This window comes from Grampus griseus (genome assembly GCF_964374135.1).
Source record: "Grampus griseus genome assembly, chromosome: 2".
Lineage (NCBI taxonomy): Eukaryota > Metazoa > Chordata > Mammalia > Artiodactyla > Delphinidae > Grampus > Grampus griseus.
Genome location: NC_139018.1, coordinates 73,761,539 through 73,779,073, shown reverse-complemented (window position 1 = coordinate 73,779,073; position 17,535 = coordinate 73,761,539). Strand labels below are relative to the sequence as shown.

Genomic DNA, 17,535 nt, shown 5'->3' with positions numbered 1-17,535 from the left:
AGCAGTGAAAAGGGAGGAGCCTTGCAAAGATGACCCGGCGAGGGGTACCCAGGCCTACGAACAAAAGAAGTGGGGTCTGCTCACGGTGCCCGAGGAGTGAGTGACACGGAAATTGGGGACGCTGCCCCCCTTCCGGGAGATGGCCCGGGCTGCAGGCGACACGCACAGGGCGTAGCACGCTAGAGCCGGCGGGAGGGGTGGGCGCGAGAGCTCTCAGGGTCTCACGCGGCTCGGAGGCGCGGCGCGCATGCTCAGTCTGGCACCTCTCCGGGCGGGGCGGGAGACCCAGCGCTCCGAGGCGGGGGGAGTAGCGCTCGCGCAGCCGCCCCTCACAGGAGCGGGCTCAGCGGCTGCTGCAGCGCTCAGCGCCGGGGCCCTGCCGGAGCCGGGTCTAGCATGTGCCGCGTCTCCCCGGCGGTGGCGACGGCGGCTCCTCTGCAGCAACAGCGGCAGCAACGGCCGCCATGGCCAAGTCCAGCGCGGAGCTCACCCGCGAGCTGCAAGGTACGAGGCTGCGGTGGTCTCCGGGACGCCCCGTCCGGGAGCCTCCCAGACCCAGTGCGTTCCTCCCCGCGGTACACCCCGGTGCCTTCCGCCCCTCATGCATCCGGTTCCAAGGCAGCTCCCTGCCCCTGCATCCCAGCTCGGGGCATCGCTGTCCCAGAGCATCCTCCGCTGCCCCTCGCCTCACCCCGTCAGAACCTACGTGTCCCAGAGCCGCCCGTCCTGATCTTCAGTGACAGGTGCAGTCCCTTCACGCTCCCTGGGGCCGACTCTCAGCGATTCTGGCCCATCCCTCGGCGAAGCATCCAGTGTCCCCTCCGGAGAATCCCCGTTTCCCCGCCGGGCGGGGCCAGGCCAGCCCTGCCGGGTGATGGGAGCTGCCCCAGGTCCTGACCTCCTCTGGCCTCAACACCCTCCCTCCTCTGGGCCCGGCCCCGGAACTGGCTCGAGAGCCCCCCTAGCGCCCCGGCCAGTGGGGCAAAGAAGGGAGTCAGGGAAAAGGGCCTGGACTGGAACTAAAACCAGGAGCAGGGTCTGCTGAAGCTTATCTGCCACAGCCCGCATCCCAGCCTGCCCCCTTCTCTCTACCCCACACCCACACCTCACGGCCTCTCCTGTTTGCCTGGTTCTCAGACTCAGACCAAACCAAGGCCCGACCCCTGAGCACTGCCAACCCTGACCCCCAGAGGCAGGAGCACAGGCTAGCCCACGCAGAGACCAGGACGCTCAAGGATACTCAGAGGCACGCTGCCCCGTGGCGATTTCCCACAGCTCCACAGGCACACAAACACAATCATGAGATGTGTGTACACACATCTTTACAGAAGCCGCACACACACGCACGCACACGCACACACACTGGGATATCTGGATGATTCTGCCAGCAGATGGGTATGGAACTCATTTAAACACTAACTCCTTCCTACCCCGCAGCTCCCACCCACACCAGAGCTGGCTGGCTCTGTGCCCCTTTCACAACTGCAGACACAGCATACTCATTCACACTTACCCATCCCCACCAATGCCACACACGGGCTCCCTGGCATCTTCTTTACATGCGTAGTAAAAGGTAGACACTCACACCCAGACCACCTAGAATGCAGCCGAAGGGATACCCTCCACACCCCTACACACTGACTCACTCTGTATGTGTTGACAGCTGCTGGAGTGCACGGGTTGGAAAAATCCTTCACACTCTCCCACAGTGTCACTCAGCTACTGTCCCCCGACTCAGGAACGTCAGGAGCCAGAGTTTTCTCCACACCCCACTGCCTTTCTAATAGAAAGAGAAAAGTCACCCAAGAAGGAAAGGTCTTGGTCCCTGTCCTTCTCGGTCTCTCTCTGATTCTCTCTCCTCTCCTCTGCCCCTGCCCCTGGAGAGCCTCGGGTTTGCGGGGGCGGCCAGGGTCAGGGGAGCTCTGAGCAGCCCACCACCCACCTGCAGACAGCATCCGGAGGTCCCTGAGCCAAGCGGCTGTGCTCCAACAACATCGTGTCAAGCTGGAGACGAAGCCCAAGAAGTTCGAGGACCGAGTGCTGGTGAGGACACTGGGCCGGGGGGGGGGGTCAAGAGCACCTGGGCTGGTGAGGGCAAGGAGCCTGGGGGGACAGGGGAGACAGAGGTGGAGGGAGAGCTGAGAAGACATAGCCTGGGGGCAGGGGGAGCCTGGACGGGGTGGATGTCTAGGAGCCTAGGGTGGGGCATGTGAGAGAGGGGGGACTTCCAGAGCAGAGGGTCAGCTGGCAGGGGGTGCACACAGGCTGAGGGGGGCTAACAGAGGGCAGGGTGACTAGGGCCCAGGAAGCTGCCGTTTGCTGCTGACGTTCTTTTCCCCTCTCTGAAGGCCCTGACCTCCTGGCGCCTCCACCTTTTCCCCCTTAAAGTCCCAGCCAAGGTGAGTTGGGCCGATGAGCCGGAGAGCACCTGGCGTGCTCCCCTCTGAGCCCGGCAGCCAGGCCCTGACCATGAGCTGGGCATCCCCGTGTCCCCTCCCCCCAGGTGGAGAGCTCCTTCAATGTCCTGGAGATCCGCGCCTTCAACACGCTCAGTCAGAACCAGGTGAGCACCAGGGCTCGGGCCCCACTCCTGGGCCAGCGGGAGGAGGGAGCCCGCACCTGAGGCCCTGCTGCTTCCTCTCCCCCAGATCCTAGTGGAGACAGAGCGTGGCATGGTGAGCATGCGGCTGCCATCGGCCGAGAGTGTGGACCAGGTGACGCGACATGTGAGCTCTGCCCTCTCCAAGGTCTGCCCTGGCCCTGGGTGAGTGGCAGAGGAGGAGTCTCTCAGGGGTCAGACAAGGAGACCTCCTTCCTCCCTCCCTCCTTCCCCTGGGCCCCCGAGACATCAAGGCGAAGAGCTCTTGTGTCCCTATTCCTGCTTTTCCTGGGGATCCAGAAGCTATAACAGGGTAAGAATTGAGAGCCTCTTTCCACCCATCTTGGGATGGATTTGTTCATTTTCCAGGAGTCTAATCCGGCGTGGAAATGCAGATACCCCAGAAGGGCCCCGTGACACGTCCCCCAACTCTGAGACTTCCACGTCCACCGCTCACAGCGTCTGCGGTGAGCAGGGGCAGACTTGAGGAAAGTGGGGCCTACACCACCCTGCCCCTTGCTCAGAGTCCTCTGTGTACGGGCCTTTGCCTGCCCTGAGACTCCACGGCTCCCAGACCTCAGAGGTTCATGAACCCAGGACACTGGTGCATAAAGTGACCTTGACCTTTCCTTGAACTCCAAGCCTGTTCCCCACCCCCTTACCGCTCAAGGAGCCAGCCCATCTCCTGCCCCACAGGTGGCTTCTCCGAGACCTACGCCGCCCTGTGCGACTACAATGGGCTGCACTGCCGTGAGGAGGTGCAATGGGTGCGTTGGGCCAGGACCGGCAGGCGGGCAGGTGGGACCCAGAGGGAGGGGGCAGAGGAGGAGGAGGAGGGAAGCAGGTGTGAGCCAGTTCCACCTCTCCAAGGATGTGGACACTATCTATCATGCCGAGGATAACCGGGAGTTCAATCTTTTGGATTTCAGCCACTTGGAGAGCCGGTAAGCAGATGGGGTAGAGACTCAAGCCCCCATTCCAGCCCCAGCCCAGCCCTGGCCCTTCTAGGCTCTCCCTTCTGGTCCTACCCACAGCCCAGGCTGTGTCTCCCAGCCCCCACCCCCCCTGCCTTCCACCCATCTAGGCTTTCCCCAGCCCAACCACCCCAGCCCTAGTCTCTTCCTCCCGGCCCTAGCCACCTGCTCACCACCTTTCTGCCGCCCTCAATCTCCCCACAGAGACTTGGCCCTAATGGTGGCAGCCCTGGCCTACAACCAATGGTTTACCAAACTCTACTGCAAGGACCTGCGGCTGGTAGGGTCTAGGAGGGGCAGTGGGGAGGGGAGAGTACTGCCCTCTCTGGCTCCTGGTCACATGACCCCCTCTGTCCTCAGGGCTCTGAAGTGCTAGAACAGGTGCTACACACCCTGAGCAAGTCGGGGAGCCTCGAAGAGCTGGTGCTGGACAACGCCGGGCTTAAGACGTGAGGCCAGCCTCCTCCTTGGGCAGTGGTACCCCCTTGATGTAGTCTTAGGGCCCCAGAACCTCAGAGCATGATACGGGCCTCTGCACCATCTCATCCAGCTCCTCACCGTACAGAAGAGGCCCAAAGAGGGCACAGAGCAAGCCAGCCTAAGCCTCCTGACCCCCAGCTCCACAGCCTTCCCCCGTACCTCCATGCCCCGTCCCCTTCTGCCGTCAGCCACCGAGCAGAGTGCGCTGCTCCAGTCTCGAGGACCCTAAGCTGGGCTTTGTCTCAGCACAACTTCCCAGGTATTCCGGAGTGACGGCAAGCTCCCTGGCAGGCCCCGAGCTGCTCCCCACCTGCGGGGGCCTCCAAACGCTGCAGCCCCAGCCAGGCAGGCAGGTGGAGGAGGAGGGGAAGCCCAGGGCCTGGGACAAACACATCCTTCCTCCCCTTCCCTGAAGGGACTTTGTCCAGAAGCTGGCCGGGGTATTTGGGGAGAACGGGAGCTGTGTGCTGCATGCCCTCACTCTATCCCACAACCCCATCGAGGACAAGGGTGAGCCCCAGCCCTGAATCCTACCCCCCATCACAACGCAGACCCCTATCCCAGCCCAGAGCCCAACCCGGTCTGAACAGGGGCTCTCCGACCTGATGCCAGCCCCTGCCCCAATATGCCATCCTTGACCCCAGGCCCATACCCCACTCAAGCGCCCAGTCTGGCTCTGCACCACCTGCCCCCACTGCCCATCTCTCAGTGGGCCCCTTTCTCTCTCCACTCCCCAGGTTTCCTCAGCCTGAGCCAGCAGCTCCTCTGCTTCCCCACTGGCCTCACCAAACTGTGCCTGGCCAAGACTGCCATTTCCCCTCGAGGTACCTGCCCCGGGACCCCGACCTCTGACTCTGACCCTCCCCCAGCACTGCCTGGGTGTCGAGTCCCAGAGGTGTACCCATACACTCACATGGCATCCCAGGGATCAAAGAAGGGAAAGGAGCCACATTTGGAGAGTGGGGAAGAGTTGTATGCAAGGGGAAGAGTTCATGGGGGTGGCCAACCCAGCCCAGTGCCCGCTGTGCTCAGGGCTCCAGGCGCTGGGCCAGACCTTCGGGGCCAACCCGGCCTTTGCCAGCTCCCTTCAATACCTGGACCTGAGCAAGAACCCTGGGCTGCTCGCCACAGATGAGGCCAACGTGAGTCCACGAATATAGCCTCAAGCCCCTGCAGAGGCCCACTCGGGTTTCAGGGCCTGAGGTCCTGGGGAGGGGAGGGGTTCTGTCACCCCTTCACTTGCAACCCCTCTGTCCTTCCTTCCCAGGCCCTCTACAGTTTCCTGGCCCAGCCCAATGCCCTGGTGCACCTGGACCTGGCGGGGACTGACTGCGCCATCGACTTGGTGAGGGGCTGGTGACGGGGCAGCCAGCCTGTGGTGATCCGGGGAGGCTGGGGTGGGTCACCCCCTCCTTGAGTACAGAGGTGGGCAGAGCTGGCAGGATGGCTTCAGGTTCAGCTGAATTACAAATCAACGCCAAAGCTCACACCTGTGCAGCATTTTATCCGTGCGCCGCCAAGGCTGTGCTGGCTGTGCCTGAAAGCCAGCCCGGATCTGTTCCTCAGCCGTGAGCCCCAGCGTAGCGCTGAGTCCACCGGAGGAAAGGACTCCTTCCCTAACTTGAACCAGGCACCTTATGAGCTTGTGGGCACCCTGGCTTTACACATCCACTGCCTATGAGCCTCTCACCCCCTGGGGGCCAGGCAGGTGGGAGTTGACCCACTTTCCACAGAGGGGAAACTGAGGCTTGAAGAGGCTAAGTAGGCAGGCGCAGCGGGGCCCTCACAGACTGACCGCAGAGGACGAAGCGCCAGGACCTTGGTTGGGGGGGAGGAGGGAGTCCTCGTCGCCCCTCCCAGAAGCCCTCCCAGCCCGGTGAGACGCACCCTGTCTCCACCCCACAGCTTCTGGGCGCCCTGCTCCACGGCTGCTGCTCCCACCTCACCTACCTCAACCTGGCGCGCAACAGCTGCTCCCACAGGTGGGAGCACAGGGGTGCAGGGAGGGGCGGGGCAAGTCGTGGGCACCCCCTCCCTTGCTGACCCCAGGCATCTCCGCAGGAAGGGTCGGGAGGCCCCGCCTGCCTTCAAGCAGTTCTTCAGCAGCACCTACACCCTGAGCCACATCAACCTGTCGGCCACGAGGCTGCCCCTGGAGGCCCTCAGGTCGGGTGGGTGCAGGGTTGGGGGGCGTCCGAGGGGGAACCCTGGGAGAAGGGGGTGAGGGGTAAAGGCGGGCCTGCTGACCTTCCTCCCACAGGGCGCTGCTCCAGGGCCTCTCCCTCAACAGTCACCTCAGTGATCTGCACCTGGACCTCAGCAGCTGTGAGGTGAGCCCTCAGTCCCCCACCCATCACCCCACCGTTCATTTCCCTAAGTCAAGCTCTGGCTCCGTCCTGCCTCCGCGCTACCCCTCAGCGACCCGCCCCCGCCCTGACCTCACCCCCACTTTCCCCTCTCCGTCTGTGGTCTGCGGCCCTCTTTCTAGAGGTCATTTTCAGTCTCCAGATCTCCTCGCTGACCGCTTTGGGGTGGGAGATACCAGGCTTTCCCACCAGATGGCAGGAGCGAGCTGTCTCCAGAGCAGCAGCCTGGATATTTTTCTGGCTGAAGGGAGGGGAGAGAGCCCTAGGGAAGGATCTGGTATAGAGCAGGGGCCTCCAGATTTCACACCCGAGAAGACCTGGTCTGACCTTGAATCCTGGCATGACACCTCTTATCTCTAAGCATTAAAGGTGCCCTGTCTTCCACCCACACCCTGTCCCTGCAGCTCCGCTCAGCTGGAGCCCAGGCTTTGCAGGAGCAGCTGTGGGCTGTCACCTGTGTGGGCAGCCTGGACCTGTCAGACAATGGTGAGTGGGGGCGCTTCCCTTCCTGGGGGCCAGGTGCGGACAGGGGCCTAGAGCACGGGGGAGAAGCCCTAAGGAGACTCCAGTGAGCTTCGGGCCTCAAGGCCAGGCCTCTCCCATCTACTGGCCAGGGTTCGACTCAGACCTCCTGACACTGGTGCCCGCACTTGGCAAGAACAAGTCCCTCAAGCACCTGTTCCTGGGCAAGAACTTCAACGTCAAGGCCAAGTGAGGGCCCCTGCCTATACCCACAGACCCTCACTCCATCATCACCTATCCTTGTGGCTCACTGTGTTCCCCTTGACCGCCCCTCCACTGCTCCACTAACATGACCCCAGCACCCTCCCCTCCTACTCTGAGCCCCGACTCTCCGCAGGACCCTGGAGGAGATCCTCCACAAGCTGGTGCAGCTAATCCAGGAAGAGGACTGTGTGAGTGCCTGGGCCTGGGAGGGGACCTGCAGTGACAGGGGCTGCAGGGACTGGGCCAAACCCCCGACTTGCCCACACAGTCCTTGCAGTCACTGTCAGTGGCAGACTCCCGGCTGAAGCTTCGCACCAGCATCCTCATCAACGCCCTGGGCAGCAACACCTGCCTGGCGAAGGTGGATCTGAGCGGCAATGGCATGGAGGACATCGGGGCCAAGATGCTGTCTAAGGCCCTGCAGATAAACTCCTCCCTCAGGTGGGGCCCACACCTGGACCCTCTCACCTGGAGCCCTAGCCCTCCCCCACGCACATACATGCCCTCCCTGCTGCCTCGCTGCCTGTACCCCAGCTTCCAGGAGACCCTTAGTCCCAGGACCATCTCTGAGTCAGCCTCATTACCCAGGAAAAGAGGGAAGGCTCCCGAGGGGGATGTGTCCCCTCCCCCTAAGAGAGACCCCGAGGGAGGGGTAATACGCTAATGCTCACCCTTTCCCCAGAACTATCCTATGGGATCGGAACAATACATCTGCCCTAGGCTTTCTGGACATTGCAAGGGCCCTGGAGAGGTGAGTAGACCAGGGCCCTGCCCTGATGCTAGCCCCCAGCTTCCCTGTACCTGGACCAGGCCTGAACTACGCCAGCCCCACCCCAGTCCACCTGACCTACTTGCATAGAAGTGTTAGGAAGGACCACAGAAGAGGGAAATGGTCAGCAAGAGGTGGGGTCTGGGGAGCAGGAGGTTCTGTCCCACCCAGCTGAGCCACTCTGTCCCACAGCAACCGTACGCTGCGCTTCATGTCCTTCCCCGTGAGCGACATCTCTCAAGCCTACCGCAGCGCCCCTGAGCGTACCGAGGACGTCTGGCAGAAGGTGGCGGCCTGAGCAGGGTGGAACCTGAGGGGCAGGGGCCCGCCCACATCCCCTGGCCCTCACCCCACCCACCCATCATCACCTCCAGATCCAGTGGTACTTGGTGAGGAACAACCATTCTCAGACGTGCCCGCAGGAACAGGCTTTCAGGCTGCAGCAGGGCCTGGTGACCAGCAGCGCCGAGCAAGTAAACGTTTCCCTCCGAGACACAGGGGGCACACGTGGGGCATGCAGGGCACAGGGCTGATGTGATGGAGCGCAGGTCGGGGCGGGAGGGGTCATGAGAGAGGCATCGTGTGGTGCCCATAAGTGGATTGAGCATGTGGGAGAGCAAAAAGACAGGACGTGCAGAACGTGGGCCCCAAACATGAGAGAACATGTGTGCAAACAGCGGGGGTCCCAGACAAGGGGTCCCAGGACTGTGGGAGCTCCACTGAGTGTTCAAGAGGGCATCCCAAGAAGAAGAGGGAACAGGCCATCGGGAGACATCACCCTTACCCCTGTCGGTGCCAGCACCAGTAGCACTGCCCAAGGGGGCCCAGAAATGGGGCGCCTGGGGGCCCGCCTGGGAAGGTGGAGATGCAGGAGTCCCCCTGACACTCCTGCCGCCTGTGATGCAGATGCTGCAGCGGCTGTGCGGACGGGTGCAAGAGGAGGTTCAGGCGCTGAGGCTGTGCCCCCTGGAGCCCGTGCAGGATGAGCTGCTCTATGCTCGGGACCTCATCAAGGATGCCAAGAACTCCCGGGCGGTGAGCCCTCCGCAGCCCCGCCCTCCCCTGACGGTCTAGAGAGCCCAAGAAGGCCAGCCCAGGAGTGTCCAGGCCCAGGAGCGCCCATGGACAGCACTGCCTGTCCCCCCAAGTTTTCATGGCCTCCTAGGCCAGGGACCCAGCGAGGCCAGACTGTGACCTACTGATCAGAGCCCCTTTCTTCCCCAGCTGTTTCCCAGCCTCTATGAGCTGGGCCACATGCTGGCCAACGACGGACCCGTGAGGCAGAGGCTGGAGTCAGTAGCCAGCGAGGTGTCCAAGGCTGTGGACAAGGAGCTGCAGGCAAGTCCTGGGGAGGGAGCCCGGTGCTGACCAAGGCCCTAAGCACGGGCCGAGGCCAGCACGGGAGGATTACCGTGGGCAAGAAGGAGTTGCAGAGCTGAGAGCACCTACACTCCCACTGTGCCAAGGCATTGCTAGAGACCCGGCCTCAGATATTTGCTGCTCGTTTCAACCTTAGCCCCTGAACCCTGAGCTCTCCCTCTGGACTCTGATCCTTGGACTGACTCTCCCCTGTCCATGTGTCCATGTGGTAGGATGCAAAGGACACTGACCAGGATGTGGGGAAGCCTGAGTGTCCAAGGCTCTGCTGCTAACCAGCCCTGTGACCTTGGCCGGCCCCTCAGTCTCCCCACGGGGGGCTGGAATAGACAGGCTGGAGTCTCTTCCACTGTGGGGCCAGCCCTGACCCCGCCCTCCTTGGGGCTCTGGCCTCCTTTCCCCACGTACTAGGTGATCCTGGAGTCCATGGTCAGCCTAACGCAAGAGTTATGCCCCGTGGCCATGCGGGTGGCTGAAGGGCACAACAAGATGCTGAGCAATGTGGCTGAGCGCGTCACTGTGCCCCGGAACTTCATCCGAGGGGCGCTGCTGGAGCAGGCGGGGCAGGACATTCAGAACAAGCTGGAGTGAGAGGGGGGGGTGGGACTGGAGGGGGGGGCTGGACTAGGCCTGGAGCACTTAGGAACTTGGGGGGGCCCAGCCATCAGCAATGAATAATGAATGACACAATCTACATTACGAGGGATGAATCTTTAACCAACTGCAACCTTGCTATTCAGGGTCTGACTCATCTCTGCCCTAGCAGTCTAAATGCTGAGCTGGGGTTTAGGAGTCCGAACAGTGCACACATGTGTACACGTACACACAGCCGCGCACATACCCCCAGGAACTGACCTCTAGAAACAGAGCACAGCCTCCTCGGAGGTGTGGACAAAGAATTGGGGTGCATGGACTGCGCTGCCCATCCCCCCAAGTTTTCACGGCCCCTAGAGCTCTCTCTCATTCCAGTCTGGGTGCCACCTCTCACTAAAATGAAGGAAAATTATTACACAAACCCGTGAAATGGCCAAGCTCAAGAAGTGCTGGTTCCTGCTCTTACAGCAGAGACGGGCAGAATTCACTCAACACCTCAGTTTACCTTGCTCTGTCCCACTGGAGCTCCAGGGGCCGGACCCAGAGCCCCTCTGCCCCTCCTTCCCCTCAGTTCGTCTTCGTCCACCCTCCGCCTCCACACACGCCTAGGCTGGAAGGGCTGTGGGTGGAGCTGGGTGGTGGATCCCAGGTGCCTCATACAGCAGCTGTGTTCTCCGTGGGCAGCCGGGGCGGCTGGCCCGCCCCCTCAGGCGTCTGGGGAAGACTGGGGCAGAGGCTCAGGGGCAGGGAAGGAGGAGCTGAGCCACGCCCCTGTGCCCACAGTGAAGTGAAGCTCTCAGTTGTCACCTACTTGACCAACTCCATAGTAGACGAGATCCTGCAGGAGCTGTACCACTCCCACAAGAGCCTGGTAAGACTTCTGGGCCTCAGCCAGGCCCAGACATGTCCTCCACCCGCATCGCCTGCACCTTCCCCCACCGGCCCTCCCTGTCAAGGTCCTGGGCGGTGGGCGGCCTCCTTGGGATCCTGTTCACACCTGTCCTTCCCTAGGCCCGACACCTGGCCCAGCTAAAGACACTGTCAGATCCGCCAGGGGGGCCGTGCCAAGGACAGGATCTGTCCTCCCGGGGCCGAGGCCGGAACCATGACCGTGACGAGACCACAGATGATGAACTTGGGACCAACATCGTGAGCACCCCCACTCCCCTCCTTAACCTTGGTCCTGCCCCTGCCCCTGCAAAACACTGTCCCCTTCTACTTCCCTGGACTCCACTCTCTGCCCCTCGCCGGTCTCATCCCCTTGCCCCGATCCCGCCCAGCCTCTTCCCTTGTCCCATTGCCTCAGCCGCCTAAGGACAGGGAAGCGGGATGGACTCTAAAGAGAAGGCTTTATGAGGAATGGGAGGCTCCAGGCGAGGCTCCTGGCGTTTGCCACCTGGCCCCACCGTATGCCTCCGTCTCTGCAGGACACCATGGCCATCAAAAAGCAGAAACGCTGCCGCAAGATCCGGCCAGTGTCTGCCTTCATCAGTGAGTCTTCCAGCCTCCGCACTGATGGCCCTGATTCCCTTTCTTTTATCTCTGCCTCTCCAGCCTGCTTTCTCCCTGTCCCTCTAACGCTGCTCTCCCCACAGGTGGGAGCCCTCAGGACGTGGAAAGCCAGCTGGGGAGCCTGGGGATCCCCCCTGGCTGGTTCTCAGGACTCGGGAGCAGCCAGCCCACAGCTAGTGGCTCTTGGGAAGGTCTATCTGAGCTGCCCACTCATGGCTACAAACTAAGGCATCAAACACAAGGGAGGCCCCGGCCCCCCAGGACCACCCCTCCAGGACCTGGTCGGCCCAGCGTGAGTCCCTAAAGCCCCACAGGAGGACCAACTCCACTTAGCAGTGCCAGAGCCAGAGATTCTAGCTCTAGGACACCAGTGCCAGAGGTACTAGCCTTGGGGGATTCGGCAGGGGCCCAGGCAGGCCATGGAACCGAAGAAGAGGAGTTATCCAGATTGGATGGAGCTAGACCTTGTCACAGATAGGAAATCTCTGTCTGCTAGACAGTGGCAGTTCTCCTTTCGGTGAGAGAGAGTCAAGAGTCACCAAGTTTAAGAAATGCCCAGGTATCCTGAGGTCTAAGTTTCCATGGGGCCAAGGAGAGGCAAGTCCAAGTCCAAAGGGGAAGGCCTTGAGTGGATGGGAGGAGGGCTTCCTCACCCAGATGGGATATCCTACAGGACTTTCCTCCCAGCAGGCGCCAGTACCTGGGACCCGTCAGGAGAACGGGACGGCCACCCGCCTGGATGAGGGGCTGGAGGACTTCTTCAGCCGAAGGGTTATGGATGAAAGCTCCAGGTGTGGTGCCCAGGCACACCCCCAATTTCAGCAGGCCCCGAGGCCCTGGAGGGCTCCCGTGTCCACCCATCTCCCAGAGAGCCCTCTCCAATGGCAGTGCTCCAAATCCAGTCTCTCTGGGAGATTCCCCCACGTTCTCTTTCCTCCACACCGAGCCCTTAGCCCATGTTCTCTGAATGTTCTCTGAATCCCCTCATGACAGCAGAAAAGAATGGGACCAGAGTGAACCACCACAGCGGAGTTGGGGTTGGGGGGATAGCAGGCCCTGGAATGGGGTGACGGTTAGTGGTACCAGGCCTGGAGGGTGTGTTCTGTCACTGTCCTGCACACACTCCCCGGCATCTCTCCAGAAGGAACTGGGTCACTTGGAGAGGCTGAGAGGAGATGGGGGGAGGGGTGCCTGGGAGGGAAGAGGCTGCTGGAGGGTTGTGACAAGGGAAGGTGAGGACACCATCCCCTGAGAATAGGTGGAAAGGGTTATGGAACGGCAGGAAAGACTAGATGAGACAGGATGGCTGGAGGTTCCGGAGAGCCAGGACTGGCCTAACGCCAGCACCACCCTGGGCCCTGAACGACCTCGGCATCTGACCGAGGTATCTCCCCACGACTTTGTCACTAACCCACCCCGACCCTGCCCAGCTACCCCCGGACTCTGAGGACCCTGCGGCCAGGCCCCTCGGAGCCGCCACTCCCTCCACTCCAGAAGAAGAGGCGCCGAGGCTTGTTTCACTTTCGCCGGCCCCGGAGCTTCAAGGGGGACAGGGGGCCAGGGTCCCCCACCATCGGGCTCCTCCTCCCTCCGCCCCCGCCCCCGCCCCCGACTCAGGAGAGCCCCCCCAGCCCAGATCCCCCCAGCCTCGGCAATAATTCCTCCCCCTGCTGGAGCCCAGAAGAGGAGAGCAGGCTCCTCCCTGCATTTGGCGGGGGCCGGGGGCCTTCCTTCCGCGAGAAGATGGTAAGTGAGGCAGGGGTGCTGAGTCCTGGTTTGCTGCCCCACACATAGCCCATCCACGCACCCCACGCTAGGCAATTAACGGGAGATTGTTAGCACTCGGGAACTTGGTCATTCCAGTTCCTCGCTCCTGGGCTCCTTGGGCTAAGCCTGGTGACGCAGCGCATGCTGGGAGTCCACCATGCAAATAAGGGCAGTGGAAAGACTCAGAGGGTCTGGATAGGGCTTCCCCAGGCAGAGGGCTCTGAGGGGTTGGGGGCCTCCCCTGCTCCCTTGCTGCCTGTGGAGCCCCTTCTCCATCGGGAACTGATTCTAAACCCGAAACCTTGTTTCAGGGCACCGACGGGGCAGAGCCTGGGGAGGGGGGCCGGGCCCCTGGGACAGCACAGCAGCCAAGGGTCCACAGTGTCGCCCTTCCTGGGTTGGGAAGAGCCAAGGGTTGGAGCTTCGATGGGAAACGAGAGGTGAGCGGAACCTGGGGAGGCGAACTGAGGGTCCCGTGGGTCCCTGCATACCACCCTCCCCTCCCCACGGCCCTGCAGTTGGTAGGTCAGTGGAGAGAGTGACACTCTGGAGTAGAAAGTGTCAGCTGCAGTTCTGCCCCTACACTTGCTGCACAACCCTGGACAACTCACTCTGGAGCCTCTGCTTCCTTATAAATTGTGTGGCCCTAAAAATACTTACCTCTAGAGCTGTTTCCCAAATTTTGATTTGATTACCACTTTTATGACTGCTTTTCACCTTCTCCACATACCACGGCATTATTTACATAATATTTTTATTTAAATCAACTCACCTTTTTTTGAAGATAAATTTATTTATTTATTTACTTACTTATTTATAGTTGGGTCTTCATTGCTGCGCGCGGGCTTTCTCTAGCTGCGGCGAGCGGGGGCTACTCTTCGTTGCGGTGTGCGGGCTTCTCATTGCGGTGGCTTCTCTTTTCGCGGAGCACGGATCCTAGGCGCATGGGCTTCAGTAGTTGTGGCTCGTGGGCTCTAGAGCGCAGGCTTAGTAGTTGTGGCGCACGGGTTTAGTTGCTCTGCGGCATGTGGGATCTTCCCGGACCAGAACTCAAACCTGTGTCCCCTGCATTGGCAGGGGGATTCTTAACCACTGAGCCGGCAGGAAATCCCTCAACTCACCTTTTTAAACTCAGTCTGGACCTAAGCATTATCATCTTCAGAATCACAGGCTTGTTGTACTAGTCATGTTTTTTTCTACTACACATAAAATAAACACATATTAAAATAACCGTATGTTCATTCGTGTAAACCATTTCTTATGCCCCTAGGGGTGGTATGAGTGCCACTCTTTGGAGAAAACAGTCCGAATGTCTAGGGACTAATGAGATGCTAGAGCAGAAGCCCCTTGCTAACTGCAGTCCCCACGCAGAAGGGACTTTTTTAATGACCTGACTCAGCTGTCCTTTCAGGGCCCAGGCCCAGACCTGGAGGGCAGCGTCCAGCCTTGGCAGAAACGGCGCTCCTCGGACGATGCAGGTGAGAATGATCGCCCTCACGTCCTTCCTTTGCCCCGTCTCTCAGGGCCCCTGCTAACATGCCTTTTCCCCTTTCCCCTTTCCCATCCCCTCCCTCCACTCCAGGGCCTGGAGCCTGGAAGCCCCCACCACCACCCCAAAGCACCAAGCCGAGCTTCAGTGCCATGCGCCGAGCAGAGGCCACGTGGCACATAGGTATGGAAAGCCTCTTCTCTGGCAGCAGCTCTGAAGGCCCGGGTTATGTCCAAAGAGACAGAAGCCAACTAAGGGGGAGCAGTAAAATGTCAACACTGTGCAAATGCTTCAGTATAGCTACAAAACTACATCCAAAAGAAACAACCCAATCCAAAGAAAGGTCCCACAGAACAGAAGTGGCTTTGCCAGGCTTAGCCTACAAGGAACAACACTTCGTGGGTGGTTCGGGGAATTCTCTAGAGCGGGGGCCACCAGCAGAACGGCACCCTCTGTAAAGAAGGACTCTCTCTCTGCACCCCAGCTGGGGAAAGGGTGGGCAGTACCAGCCATACCAGGCCCACCTCCAACACTCCAGTCTCCCCCCAAAATAGTTCACCAGGCCATCCTCCGCTCACGCAGAAAGGTACCCCAGAGCAGGGGCAAGAGCCCCCTGCCTCGGAGGTCAGACACCCTGGGTGTTAAGTGCTGGCTCAGTCACCACCCACAGTGTTGACAGGTTATTCACCTTCCAGAATAAAGGGCGGGGGAATCATAGTATGACACCTCCCTTCTGCTGGGTTCAGAGCACCTTTCACTTAGGGAGCAGCTAAAGGAAAGCCGGTCAGCTTGGCGTCAGCCTCAGTTCCCCCAGGTCTGGAAGGTGACCCTCCAACAACAGTGACAGGGACAAATCTCCCTGGAGAGGTTGACACTCCCTTCCCTCCTCCACTCCCACCCCAGGGCTCGGGCATAAGGGCGCGGTGCGGAGCCAGGCTGGCCCGAGGCTTGGCAGTGCCTGAGCTCCTGCCCCGTCCTCCAAGGCCTACCCAGCGCCGGGGTCCTCTTCGCTGATGATCCCATCCCCCACACAGACTAGCTAAGACACCGGAAGAGGGGCTCCATCCTTCATTTAGGAGACGGTGATTGTCGGGTGCTCCCTGCACACACCCTAACCGCCGGCACCTTCCTGGGCTTCCTCACCCGCACCTCACAGATACACACACAGACAACCCCAAACACGTGGCACATCCTGGGGTCCAGGGTGCCTAAAGCCACGGAGGCCGGGTAGGGGGAATGGTGAGGGTGCCAGGCACCTCTCCTCCAGACTCACCATCTAAATCAGACTGGCGGAGAGTTCTAGGAGTGCCAGGTTGCAGCCTTGGCAGGGCGCCGGGGCACTGCAGCCCTGGATGGGCAGCCATGCCTGTGGAACCGGCAGGCCGCGGGCCCTGGCTCTGTCCCTGCTCTTCAAGAGGGTCAGCCAGAGCCCCCTGCAGAGGTGACAGGCTCAGGAGGATCCTGGGGACCATGAGAGCAGAAGGGGACATCCGAGGCAGAGACATGGGAGCAAGTGGGCTTGGAGGGGAAGGTCCTGGCCTCCAGGGCTTCACAGGAACAAGGGACAGGGAGGGCTGTGCAAGAATGTCTTTTCCTGCAGTTTCTTCTCTCTTCCCATCCCCCAGCTGAGGAGAGCGCCCCCAACCACAGCTGCCAGAGCCCCAGCCCAGCATCCCAAGATGGGGAGGAGGAGAAGGAGGGGGCCCTGTTCCCAGAGAGGACAGTTCCCGCCAGGAACGCCAAGGTGAGAGCCAGCAAGGCGGCGGGGAGGGCACTTTGAGGAGGCAGAAGGACAAACTGACTGACTGAGCATCTTCCTTCTGTGCCGGCTGCAGGACCCTCCTTTAGCTCTGCGGCCCCCCAAGCCGGTGGCTGTGCACAGGGGCCGCCGGCTCCCCCAGGAGCCAGGGGGCACGGAGGAGGCTGAGACTGGGGATGCGGCCCCAGGAATGAACAAACCCCGACTGAGGCTGGGCTCCCAGCAGGACCAAGAGGAGCCTGAGGTCCAAGGTCTGCCACCTGGCTAAAGGGGGTGTGGGGCACCTCTGGGGCCTTGCTGCCCACATCGGGTCCCTTCCTGGGCACGGGATGAGTGACAGACAGCCAGAAGTCATAGCCTGGATGAGTGCCCAGCCTGTGAGCCCCACTCATGGGCCAGGCCTGCCTTGACTGTCATTTCAGGGCCCCCAGATCCGGGCCGCCGGACTGCCCCCCTGAAGCCCAAGAGGACACGGCGGGCACAGTCCTGTGACAAGCTGGAGCCTGATAGAAGACAGCCCCCTGACCCCACAGGTGCCAGAGGGGGGGGCTAGAGGGTGGTCCCCCTTCCCACCCATCCATGTGACGAGGCCGCCCACACGGCGTGGCTGGCTCTCCCTGCCTGGGAAACAGGACTCCCTGGATTTCCCCCAGCAGGAGCCAGCGAGCCAGGAACAGGGTGACAGCCGCTGCAGCACCCCCCCAGCCCTCCTCTCGACATGTGCCTCACAAGGACTCAGACCCCCACCCATCCCCGCACCTCCAGGCCCTTCTGCCAGCCCCTGTCCCCGGACGCAGTACAGCAGGATGAGGCCTGGGGGTCAGGAAGGGAGGGAGCAGCCTGGAGAGAGAGGTTCTGCTTGCTCTGCAGACCTGGGGCGTGGGGGGTGTCTCCTCACCTGGGAGGGCAGATCTGTCCCTCTGTCCCCAGGGGCTCTCTCTCCACTTGTATAGAATAAAAAAACCAAAATCACCGCCTGCCCGAGTCTCTGCTGTTCTCCCCATTCTCTGCTCCCATTTCCCACCAGCTGCTCCCCTTCCCTCAAGCCCCACAGTGGGGAAAAGTGGGGAACATCCCCCCCAGAGATGGGGCTAGAGCTCTAAGGGGAGAGGTAGGAAAGGCT

At 61.3% G+C, this 17,535-nt stretch overlaps 1 protein-coding gene across 1 annotated transcript; it reads left to right on the top strand.

Moving 5' to 3' along the window:
• Window positions 1–464: 464 nt before the first annotated feature.
• CARMIL3 (capping protein regulator and myosin 1 linker 3) lies at window positions 465–17,151 on the top strand (the record flags this gene model as incomplete). Its single annotated transcript, XM_082647964.1, has 40 exons — window positions 465–504; window positions 1,949–2,043; window positions 2,349–2,399; window positions 2,504–2,563; window positions 2,649–2,764; window positions 2,969–3,066; window positions 3,296–3,366; window positions 3,470–3,543; window positions 3,778–3,853; window positions 3,934–4,022; window positions 4,469–4,563; window positions 4,791–4,877; window positions 5,086–5,195; window positions 5,321–5,398; window positions 5,959–6,035; window positions 6,115–6,219; window positions 6,314–6,383; window positions 6,824–6,905; window positions 7,034–7,130; window positions 7,279–7,333; window positions 7,414–7,586; window positions 7,828–7,896; window positions 8,107–8,200; window positions 8,289–8,387; window positions 8,821–8,949; window positions 9,139–9,252; window positions 9,703–9,878; window positions 10,669–10,756; window positions 10,897–11,034; window positions 11,313–11,376; window positions 11,481–11,689; window positions 12,088–12,188; window positions 12,828–13,143; window positions 13,476–13,604; window positions 14,576–14,642; window positions 14,747–14,836; window positions 16,279–16,397; window positions 16,489–16,663; window positions 16,835–16,945; window positions 17,069–17,151. 40 exons carry the CDS (start codon window positions 465–467, stop codon window positions 17,092–17,094), a joined length of 4,113 nt encoding a protein of 1,370 aa, XP_082504090.1. The 3' UTR covers window positions 17,095–17,151.
• Window positions 17,152–17,535: the final 384 nt, after the last annotated feature.